The sequence below is a fragment of the Siphateles boraxobius genome, unplaced genomic scaffold (genome assembly GCF_051911475.1).
Source record: "Siphateles boraxobius isolate OS27281-9 unplaced genomic scaffold, OSU_SipBor_1 65, whole genome shotgun sequence".
NCBI lineage: Eukaryota > Metazoa > Chordata > Actinopteri > Cypriniformes > Leuciscidae > Siphateles > Siphateles boraxobius.
The window spans coordinates 1,047,003-1,059,348 of NW_027509192.1; the positions used below are offsets into that span (position 1 = coordinate 1,047,003).

Genomic DNA, 12,346 nt, shown 5'->3' on the forward strand with positions numbered 1-12,346 from the left:
AAATACAAACCAGCACAGATTCGTCTACATAATGAGGAGCTTAAATTAGTATTAGTATTATTAAATATCATCTTGTTTTGTTGTTGGGTGCTAGAATCAATGAAAAATGAATATGTTGTATCTGGAATTTTTATTTCTAGAAAATATTGACATCATTAAAGTTGCACCGTAATGTCACTCTTTACATTGTCGTCTTCTTGGCGCTGGCTTGGCAGAACTGCGGGTCGTACCACACAAGTTTTGTACATGACCATTCAGCACATAGTTATATGGCATCTAAAGATTTATTATGCCCTCAGTTTCTCTTTACGCTCAGTTTCTCTATCGGATAGGTGTAGAAGTCAGGCCACTCAACCGGAGGTAGCCTAGCGTTAACGTTAATCCTGTCAGATCGTCCATTCATTGAGTGAGCGTGTATGGGTCGGCCAATCTGGTTCCGTCCGTTAAAATAACTTTTGCAAATAACAATCGCGGTCCTGGACAGTGAGTGACGTTGTGACATTAAGATAAAATCGGATTTTCTCCAGTCATTGTTAAAAAACAAGCTAACAAAACTTGCAAACTAAGGTTAGTGAAGTGGCCAGAGGGATCGTTCTGCCTCCACCTAAGCTCCGCCCACAAAAAAACGTCACCATGTTTACTAACTGAAAAAGGGTCTATTGGGTAATGTACTGTACCAATGTTAACAAGCAGCCTTTTCACATTCCAGTCAATTCTGTTCCATTTAGCCTCAGTCAAGATCATGTATGATTCTGGGCTTGCAAGTTTATGCAAATTTAAAACCATCTGCAACTTGATGGTCAATAAAAAGCACACACCTGAGATCATGGAAATGAGAACCGATTAAAGCATGTTCCACACCTGTTGACCAAGTGTAATCCGGTCTGATCTGGAATAACTTGATAGGGAGCGTTTCATCCGTGTGAATCATGTCTTATTGTGATGTCATTATTCTGGTAATATGTGCCAACATTCCCAGATCTTTGACCTCATTAATGATTATAATCATTGTTTTTTGTTTCAAAGGTCGTCAGCTTTGTTTTATTTAAATTTAAGTTTATTTAATTGTTGGAAGTTGCAATAAATTAAAATTAAATTAAATTAAATTACATTTTTGAGAAACATTAACATTTCCACAGTAAATGTATTTATTTTTTAAGAATATTTAAGAATCAGGTTTACGTACTTCATGTGTTTATGTCCTATATTTATCTATTTTTGTACATTTAGCATCTTGGTTTAATTTTACTTTTAATATACAACATAATATTTTTTGGCAAGCCATTTAGGGTTAGATAAAATTGAAGGTCATTTTAAAGGTCTAATTCTCCTGATCTCTCGTTTCTCTTTCTGTCTCTCAGGAAGAGCTTGAAAACTTTCCTCTGGCCACAGTCCATCACTGTCAGACGCTGTTGAACCAGACGAGATACCCCTCCGTCCTTCTGCTCATCTGTCAGGACAATGATCAACACAAACCAGACATTCACTTCTTCTACTGCGACGAAGTGGAGGTGAGACACAAACACAAACTTGTATATATACTTCCAAAACAAAAAAGGGATTTTATCATGATACTTTAAAATGCATGACCTTTCATGCATGATATATTTTAGGTTTAGTCATTCTGCAGACATTTCGAGAAATGTTGTATCTCCAAGTAACAGCAAAACATAGACACCCGGTGTAAACGTCCTCATTTCCCAGAAATACCATTATAAAAAAACAATAAAAAAACAGACATGTAAGGTATAATAATAAACACTATCGAGAGCTGCTTTCACTTAAACCATGCATGTGTGTTTGTGTTTTAGGCCGAGATGGTGCATGCTGACATTGATAGTGCTCTGGGAGACAACTCACGCGGCAAGAAGAATCGACCGCAGACGCTAAAGTGAGACCTAGACCTCATAGACACTACTGGAGTGGTTTTTAAATAACGTATTACTAGTTTGATTGACTGACACCAAGTTTCACAATACTTCTACCTGCTGAACAGACTGACTGTTCATCTATTGACGACACTGAGAAGTCCTAAAAACAGGATAAACAGATAGTAAAGACACATTTAACTGAATAACAACCTAAAGTGCACAGGAGATGTGACTTGCAATTGATTTCAGTAGCTTGTTAGAGTTAGCATTTTGAATAAAATTTATAATCAGCATTGCCTGCATTCTCCACCATCTGAGCTCGTCTCAATTCATTTAGGGATTGTCTTCACAAATTATACAAAGCTTATAGTTTGGCCAAAATTAGCTTTCTTTAAAGGATATGGTGTTTGAGTAGTTTTATGACATTGCCAGTTGGTTGATAGGATGTTTTAGGGTGGTTTTAGGACACTTCAAGGTGATTTTTGAGGTGTTTGAGTAGTTTTAGAGCTTTTCCAGTAGTTTGCTAGTCAGGTTTCAATTTCGTGTAAACAACTTTGATTTTATTCAGTGTTGAATGAATTATATTTATAATCAACATTGCCAGCATTCTCCACCATATGAGGTCATCACAATGCAGTAATGGATCGTATTTGCAAATTATACAGGTTGAGAATGTATCATTTAGTCAAAATTAGCTATTGTTAGAAGGTTTAAGGGTGATTTTACGCCACTTCTAGGTGATTGCTGGAGTGTTTAATTGGTTTTAGGACATTTCTAGGTGGTTGGGAGTCAGTTTTTAGTTAGAGTAAACAAGTTTGATACTTTTCAGTATTTAATCAATCGTATTAACTCTCTCCCCGCCAGCTTTAAAACATTTTTTTTTGCCAACCACAGCCAGCATTTTTTTATGATTTTTCTTTACAAAATTATGGCCCCCAAAATATTTTGTTGCATGAATAATTGAATATGCAATGTATCAAAAGAAAAAAGTTTTATTCTAGCATGCATTCTTTTTTATTAAGAATTGAATGTGGGTTAGGTTTGTTAAAAAAAGTGAAATTTTGAGCAAAAAGCAGAGAAAAATCATTGTTATAATCAAAGACTACATCCAGATTGGATTCGGAACGATGATGAAAACACAGATGGATTAGATTGAGTTCATCAACACCCCCAAAGCTTCAGTCCAATAGCAGTCCTTCAGATCCTGGGTCAGTAACATTAGGCAGTTTTGACTTGCTACTTATGCCATTATTTTACATATGCAGACAAGATATCGCTTGTTTCTGTTTCTTCTTCGACTGTGTTTTTTTTGTCAGGAGATTCAGTACTCTTTCAGAAGATGTATAATAGTGGCCCCTACTGTATAACAGTGAACACACGGCAAGACGGAAATTTACGTCAATGGCGTTGTCTCATAAATTATGGAAAATTCTGTCAATGGCAGGGAAAGAGTTAATAATCATAGTTTCCCACATTGTACACCATCTGAGCTCATCACAATGCTCAAGGGATTGTCTTAGCAAGTTATACATGCTGGGAAGACAAAGAATAATTTGGCCAAATTGAGCTATCTTTAAAGCTGGCTGGCAACCGTTTGGAACAACCCTCACATCAGGACTTGTTGCCTATGTAGGCTGTTCAGTGGGTTTTGTAACACATTTCTCTCTTTCTCTCTCTTCTATCAGGTTGAACCAAGAAAAGATGAAACGCCAACGGGAGACCATCATCCCACCCTCTGAGACTAGAAGTCCTGGCCCTGGGGTCAAAGGTCGAGTAGCAGCTACGGACATGAAAGGTGCCACAGACACAATACGCTTGTATGCTAACAGTTACAGTCAATACATTAACGCTAAACACTCTGTGTGTTTGTCTCAGATGAACTGTCGATGCAGGATCCCGAGTCCAATATGAAACTGGCCCAGCGGATCGAGAAGGACGTGGTGAGTGCCGTTGTCACCGCCTAACACTGATATCTGCGCACACACACATCTAAAACACACTCAACCACTGAGTGTATCAGATTAGTGGTTACATCAGACCAGACGTAACGCTGTAATTCAGTCTGTGTATTTTCACTCTGTGTGTCATTCAGCAAATCCTGAATTGCGCTCTAGATGACATCGAGATCTTCGTGGCGCGTCTTCATAAAGCGGCAGAGGCTTTCTCACAACTCAACCAGCGCAACAGGAGCAAGAAAAGCAAAAAGAGAGGACCGGCAGGTATATATGCTATATATAGCCAATATATTTACTCGTGCTTAATGCATCTGGTAATTTACTTTTATTTGTTTATTATTAAAATAAAGGTAGTTCATTTATGCTTAGGAAAACAAATGTGTAAATACATTGATGTGCTTTGCTAAGCATTATTCTCATGTTACTTGTGTGTGTGTGTGTGTGTGTGTGTGTGTGTGTGTGTGTGTGTGTGTGTGTGTGTGTGTGTGTGTTTCAGAGGGGATGCTGACTCTACGAGCCAAGCCTCCATCAGAAGGAGAGTTTATCGACTGTCTTCAGAAGCTGAAACTCTCTTTCAATCTGCTGGTGGGTTTCGCCTTTCTCTGTTTCTAAATAAAAAGCATGCTCTTAAAAACACATGCACTCTGTTTAAACTCATGCAAAACCCTTGGTTTGGTCTTCCTGTGGTTTAATTTGAAAGTCATCTGGAATATTTGCACTCAAATTGTGTATGTGCTTTAACTTTTTACAGCATGCAGAAAGAAACAAGAGCAAATTTCTGTGCATCACGTTTGTTTCATTCCGTTCTAGTGACAATTTTTTTATGAATTGATCAATAATGAATGAAATGCACCAGTGGCGGTTCTAGAGGGGGGGCCAGGGGGGCCCGTGCCCCTGTGACAACAAGTTTGGCCCCCCTTGTGGCCCCCCTAAATGTGGAGTGTGAAATAATTTTTACAAAACTGTTTTTTGCTATCTTTGTTATCGTTATATGCATATAATTTTTTTTATTATTCTATCTTTGTGGATTTGCTTGTTCACGTGACAATTCGCATCACATTCGCGGGAATCGCGGCAGAATAACGTCTGTCTCCTGCACGCGAGAGAGGAGAGAAGGAGAAAGCTGGTCAGTTGCAAGTTCATTCTTTATGTGCGTATCGGGTGTGCGATGTGTATTGTCTATTAAAATATTGTAATACTTGTTTTAACTATGTAGGAGGCACTGTGAGCTGACATCGCATTTGTCTCTCGTCCTTTCACTGCTGTGTGCGGTTCATAGGTAGGCTATGTCCCCAAATTAGTTTATGTCTTATATCATATTATGTTCTTATATTAGAATATCAAATCAGCAAGAGTGCTGTTTTCCCGTGCACAATTGCAACTATGATACTGATGTTATACAACAGTTAAATGAACAATAAGTTAACATGAGTTACTTTTTAGACACAATATTGTCAATATTGTTTGTTTTCCCTTTATTTCGCCGACTAGAATTTCAAAATGAAACCGTAGCAGAGTCTCAATGCAACAGACAGCGATGATTTATTGACTGAAATCCGCGTTTTGAAGGAATCACTTGATCCTTTCCCGAATGAATCAGCCGTTTGAACAAATCGGTTGAATGAATGAATCCCTCAACTCACTTCTGTGACTTTCCGCCGCCTACTGGCGGTTTTAGTTTCATATTTAAAGTACCCTTTAATTAAAACGTTAAAATTAGAAATCATTTCATGTTTAAATATTGATTTAAAAAAAAAATCTCATAGCTTTATTTATGCAATTGTAAATGGAGTGTAAATATATTAATGCCGCTTCTGTGTCACCGCTAGACTGCACTACAAACATGGATTTTGATTGAATGAATTAATTTGACTGGTAACAGTAGTAGGCCTACTGTATAATTATTGTATAATTAAGTATTATTCTATAAATAAGTATAATTACTGTATAATTTGAATGTTAGTATTTGACATAAAAGGTGATTCATAACTCTAAATAAGTTCAGAAAGAATGTCCATATATAGGTGAAAATGCCCCTGGAAATCGATTTAAGGTGGCAAATTAAATTAATTAAAAATTAATTAAAAAATGAATTTCGGTCCCTGCTGTTAACTGACCACTGCATAGAATATTAAAAAATATGAATATCTTTGTGAGTCTGCTGTCAACAACAGGCCTAAACCAGCCATGGCACCAGCACAAAAACACAATCAGTAAAATATCATCTAATTATCAACAAAACATTGAAAATATTGGGATATATTTTTGTCGATATTGCACACCCCTAATGTACGGTATGAATTTTGATTTCTTCAGGTCTTAAAAAGCCTTAAATTTGACTTTAAAAAGTGTGCAGGAACCCTGTAAACGGTTAGACAGTTACCTAGCAAGTCAGTTATTTTCAGTAAATGAATTAATAAGCTTCTTGGTCCCCATTGCTTTTGCTCTATAGTTCTCACCAAAATGAAGAGAAAGAAGGACATCATGTCAATTACAGTTACTGTGACTAATACTGAATATGTAATGCAAATGTAAAAATATAATGGAAATGCAAATACATTGTTGAATGATTATAAACATGGTATTTTGCCTGTTAATGCCTGCAGTGCAGTGCAGAAAATTATATGACAACAATAACGTCTAAATGTAACTGGCCCCTCTAACAGTACAACTGGCCCCAGCTTGGCCCCCCCAGTTGAAATGGTCTAGAACCGCCACTGAAATGCACACAAATTTATTCTGCTCAGTGTCATGAAAGAGGCCAATTGTGTGTGAACGCTGTTGACGGTCTGTGTGTGCCCTCTACAGGCCAAACTGAAGAAACACATTCAGAACCCCAACGCTTCAGAACTTGTACACTTTCTGTTTGGACCTTTGGAAATGGTGAGGAACTGAACACATACACAAAATGTTTTCCTAGCTATCGAAATGAAAACATACCAAAAATGTATTTGGGTTTTATTATAAAAATGCATGCTTATGTTTACTACAGAATAAACCAAAACCTTAATGCTAATGCTGCCCCTAAAAGACCCTTTGCATTTAAATTACATACATAAAACAAAACTTTATATATCATTTTTACCTTTGAAGACACCTTTACCTTTATCTCACTTTATTTTTTATTTAAAATATAAGTATATAACATTTTATTTAAAATAAGAGTATAAGTACTCGTCAGTAAAACTACAATAAACTACAACAATAAACAACAACAACAATAATAATATGAACACTATGAGCATCCTCCTTGGTACAATAAGTCAAGTCAAGTCACCTTTATTTATATAGCTCTTTTTTACAATACAGATTGTTTCAAAGCAGCTTTACAGAGATAACAGTGAAAATAATGTTGTAATAGTATTGTTAAATATAAAATTAAATGTCCCCAACTAAGCAAGCCAAAAGCCAATGGCGACAAAGGCGAAGAAAGGCGAAAAAGGCGACAATAACAAAAGGGAAATATGCATAATAGTTAAAGGCTCATCTAATTTCCTATAATTATCTGTAATGTGTTTTTCCTGTGTGAATTCAGATACTGCAGAATAGTGGCAGTCCTGAGCTGCCGCGTGTGGTCATCTCTCCTCACCTGTCGCGGGACACAGTGGACTTCCTGAGAGGACACCTGACTCCCAAAGAGATGACCATCTTTGAGCTGCTGGGAGACGGTTGGACGAGGCCCAGGTGATGATTCAACCAACAACTGTAGATGTGTTACCGGAGTGTGTGTCAGTGGTAAACTGATATATCCAGCTGATACATCAGCCAATGTTTGTTCATTTTGAGATTATCAGTATCAGATGATGGGAAGTCTTTTAACTAGTGTTCGACCAGAGTTTTTTGTGCTCCTATTATGTTTTTTCGGATACCACCTTTCATGTAGTGTGTAATACAGTGGTTTGTGTATGTGAAAGGTCTGCAAAGTGCAGATACAACATGGAGTTATTGTCTTCCAAAAGAAAGAATTGATTTTGAACTGCCCGAATGAGTCGTCCTGAGCTGAAATGCAGATATGGTAATGAACGTTTGGTTTCTGACATGCACTGTAAGATGTAGACCAATCAAAACAGACTTGGCCGTTTGACCAAACAGGGTAGAGTAGACCAATCACAACAGACTGAGCCATCTGACCAATCAGAGCAGAGTAGACCAATCATAACAGACTGAGCCATCTGACCAATCAGAGCAGAGTAGACCAATCACAACAGACTGAGCCATCTGACCAATCAGAGCAGAGTAGACCAATCACAACAGACTGAGTCATCTGACCAATCAGAGTAGAGTAGACCAATCACAACAGATTGAGCCATCTGACCAATCAGAGTAGAGTAGACCAATCACAACAGACTGGGCCATCTGACCAATCAGAGTAGAGTAGACCAATCACAACAGACTGGGCCATCTGACCAATCAGAGCAGAGTAGACCAATCACAGCAGACTGGGCCATCTGACCAATCAGAGCAGAGTAGACCAATCACAACAGACTGAGTCATCTGACCAATCAGAGCAGAGTAGACCAATCACAACAGACTGAGCCATCTGACCAATCAGAGTAGAGTAGACCAATCACAAAAGACTGAGCCATCTGACCAATCAGAGCAGAGTAGACCAATCACAACAGACTGGCCCATCTGACCAATTAGAGTAGAGTAGACCAATCACAACAGACTGAGCCATCTGACCAATCAGAGCAGAGTACACCAATCACAACAGTCTGGGCCATCTGACCAATCAGAGCAGAGTAGACCAATCACAACAGACTGGCCCATCTGACCAATTAGAGTAGAGTAGACCAATCACAACAGACTGAGCCATCTGACCAATCAGAGCAGAGTACACCAATCACAACAGACTGAGCCATCTGACCAATCAGAGCAGAGTAGACCAATCATAACACACTGAGCCATCTGACCAATCAGAGTAGAGTAGACCAATCACAAAAGACTGAGCCATCTGACCAATCAGAGCAGAGTAGACCAATCACAACAGACTGGCCCATCTGACCAATTAGAGTAGAGTAGACCAATCACAACAGACTGAGCCATCTGACCAATCAGAGCAGAGTACACCAATCACAACAGTCTGGGCCATCTGACCAATCAGAGCAGAGTAGACCAATCACAACAGACTGGCCCATCTGACCAATTAGAGTAGAGTAGACCAATCACAACAGACTGAGCCATCTGACCAATCAGAGCAGAGTACACCAATCACAACAGTCTGGGCCATCTGACCAATCAGAGCAGAGTAGACCAATCATAACAGACTGGGCATTCTGAGCAATCACAGCAGAGTAGACTCTTAGAAAGGAGTTTAAAGAGGCTGAATCCTTTATCAAAGTTTTTTAGACACTGTGAGAAAAGCAGTGATGCTACAATCTATATAATGAGAAAAAGGTTGTTTTTAAAAAAATATATTTTTTTTTTCCCCTGAATGGATGTAAACCTATTGTAGGAGACTCCAAAACAAAATTAGGAACCATTAAAATAGCATAATAGGGGCACTTTAATGGCAAATATTATGACATATTTCATGTTATTTTATCTGTTAATAAAAAATAAATCTAATCAAAATTATAGTATCTAGATTAGCATGAGTCAACCATTAGTCTGTATGTTTATGTTGCTTTATTCTGGGTGTGTCTTTGTGTATCTCAGAGCTGATTGGCCGAAAGATCAGTGCGCTCCTCTGTATGTCCCAAAGTTTCGGAACGGCTGGGAGCCGCCAGTGGATCTGTTTCGCACGGCCCCGTGGGAGACGGAGAGCGCTGGTGTCCCGAAGTCTCCGGTGCAGTCAGAGTACCGGGCAAAAGAGGTGAGAGAGAGAGATGAATCGATTTATGATTTATGAAGCTGTTTAAACACACAAGGTGCGTCCCAAATCGCGTATTTGTGCTCTATTCTATGCCATTTTGTAGTATAAATACTGCGAGTAGTGCGTTCACACTGATAATTCTAAAAAGAAAAAGTGCACCTTAAGTACCCGGACGATGCACTTATTTAACTGAAAAAACGAAGTGTGAAACGGTGGACACTTAAACTGCTGCAACTTTAATTACGTAGTGGAGGGGGAGGGGCTATCAGACACTGATGTTGAAAGACAAAATAAACACATAAAGTTCATACACTACACGGTTGAGTGCATAGTGTATAAGTGCATAGTGTATTGTGTGTCATTTGGGACTAGGGTGACCACCATCAAACAAACCAAATGTGGGATGATTATAAGTTTGTGTGGGACAATTTGGGAAATGTTACCAACACTAAAACATAACCTGAAACTGTTGTATAATGTTTATCTAACTTAATAAAAACATTTGTATTCTGCCTTTCAGCTGATAAAAATTCTTTGTTCTTTAGTCCCTTCCAGAAAACACCATTACATCACAATGTAACATAACATGTCTTTATTTTACATGTCAGTTAAATTCAACATCACTGAGCCAGCAGGCATCATGCAGATCACTATTTTTTAAACTAAAATCCAACAAAATAAATAAATAATGAACAATTAAAATATAAAACAACATAAAATTAGATAATTTGACAGTCTTATATATATTAAACCAATAATATATATATATATATATATATATATATATATATATATATATATATATATATTTATATGTATTAAACCAAAAACTTTCATATTTTTAGAAAGGATGTGAATTAAAACAACCACAGCAGGCAACAAGTTGATAAATTCTGTTGAATTTAATTTGTTTTCTGACAGGGAACACATGGAGCGAATCACCGCTCCACATTTTGATTGACAGCTGTCACAACCTACAAGTGACCGTGTTAACTCCTGTCCTTTCAACCACTGGATAGGATTTTAAAAACGGCTGTGGTATTTGTACTTCTGACGAACCGCTGTTAAATATAGGTGAAAACCTACGCCGCAAAAAGATTAAATAAAATACTTTCTTAAAAAGGCAAAAGAACGCATGCACGTTTTCATAATATGATAATTAGCAACCAACAGACTGATGAAAATGCTGGACATTTTCTCAATATGCGACGTGCGGGACAAGGGGTGAAAATGCTGTGCGGTACAACGCAAAGCGGGACGGGTGCTCACCCTATTTGGGACGCAGCTATAGTCTTTTCTGTGTGTAAATCTCTTCTCTGTATTAAATGGATTCCATCTTTTCCCTCTTTTCCATGTCAGTTCTTTGGATCACAGTCGTCGCTCTCCTCAAACGGGTGAGTTATATCTCAGTAACTTTGAGATTTTGAGAAAATTTGAATTAAATTAAATTGGAATTTTATATGAATTCTGTCCTTCAAACTAAAATTAAAAGCTATTGAGTAACAAGTAACCAAAATGAAAGCACACTGACATACATTCAGACAAGAGTCAACTATCTAAAAGGTGTTCAGGAACAAAGTGTTTTCTGTAAATGTCAAGTTAGGACAAGTTGACATGTTTTATTGTAATTTTATACAATTTATTAATTGCAATTGGGCCAAAACAATGTAGATATTCCACAAACTTGTCATTTTTTTACCTTTTAAAGTTTAAAGTTAGCTGAACATCCATTAAATGGCATATAATCCATATTGACCCTAAATTGTGGAAGATTTATTTTCATTTACTTTTCACTACTTTCAGATAGTAGTTCAAACATCAAACAAAGGGATTGTTCTAAAATCCTTGTCAATAAACAGCAGGTTCTTATTGTGACATCTTGCCCCTTTTAGTGTGACACATGTTTTTGATATTTGATCCATGTGAAGATTTTTCTGATCAGCTTGTTGCCCTCACTCATGTTTTTCAGGTCTTTCTCGACGGCTCCTCCTTCTCGGAAATATGTAAAGATCCGCTACCACTTTGTGGCACGTAATGCCAACGAGCTGTCAGTGCTCCAGGATGAAATTCTGGAGGTATAAAGATCACAAATTGCATATCATTAACATCTCATTAACATCTCATTAACATCTCAACGATTAAACAGAGCTCTAATGGAGTTTTGCTCAAGTCTCCTGCTCCTTAGGCCGTGTTTACTCCTGGTATTAAGATGCGTTTTGGTGGATCGGCTAACAAGTGGACGACACTAAACACAGGTGTGAATGGGGTCTAAAACGTTTTGAGCTTGTCCACTTTCAACACTTCCAGAGGGAGTTGAAAACACATTCGCCGGATTGCTTTCGTAGTGTAAACGCTCATGTGATCGAGTGTGTTCAAACAGCCACAGAAGACCGTCTTCTCTCCGTCTACTGATCTAATGAGTAACATTATGAAGAGATCTAGACAGACGGGATTTAAACTTTGCCAGCTGGAGACTCAAGTTTAGTTTGAAGATGATAAATGTACCAAGCACAATGTTCTCTCATCATTCCTGATTTCTAACACACACTCACAGCGTTCGGCTGGTCTTACTGCTGGTCATCAAAACTGATGACCTGTCTGATTTTCCGTCGTCTCTGGTCTCGGAGCTTATTTTGTTCATAAGATCGAAAGATCTGAAAAAGCCCTTACATTTACTCACCCATAGTCCCTCCCCTCGAAGAAAT

General features: G+C 37.9%; 1 protein-coding gene across 4 annotated transcripts in view; it reads left to right on the top strand.

Moving 5' to 3' along the window:
* eps8l2 (EPS8 signaling adaptor L2) overlaps positions 1-12,346 on the top strand; it is a 44,399-nt gene that overhangs the window by 27,370 nt on the left and 4,683 nt on the right. For all 4 annotated transcript variants that reach the window (XM_077210090.1, XM_077210089.1, XM_077210092.1 and 1 more), the window contains 11 exons: positions 1,362-1,511; positions 1,812-1,891; positions 3,557-3,666; positions 3,747-3,811; positions 3,964-4,090; positions 4,323-4,411; positions 6,635-6,709; positions 7,362-7,510; positions 9,485-9,641; positions 11,001-11,035; positions 11,611-11,716. In XM_077210090.1, the coding sequence (XP_077066205.1) occupies positions 1,362-1,511; positions 1,812-1,891; positions 3,557-3,666; positions 3,747-3,811; positions 3,964-4,090; positions 4,323-4,411; positions 6,635-6,709; positions 7,362-7,510; positions 9,485-9,641; positions 11,001-11,035; positions 11,611-11,716 (1,143 nt within the window). The remainder of the gene's footprint in view (positions 1-1,361; positions 1,512-1,811; positions 1,892-3,556; positions 3,667-3,746; positions 3,812-3,963; positions 4,091-4,322; positions 4,412-6,634; positions 6,710-7,361; positions 7,511-9,484; positions 9,642-11,000; positions 11,036-11,610; positions 11,717-12,346) is intronic.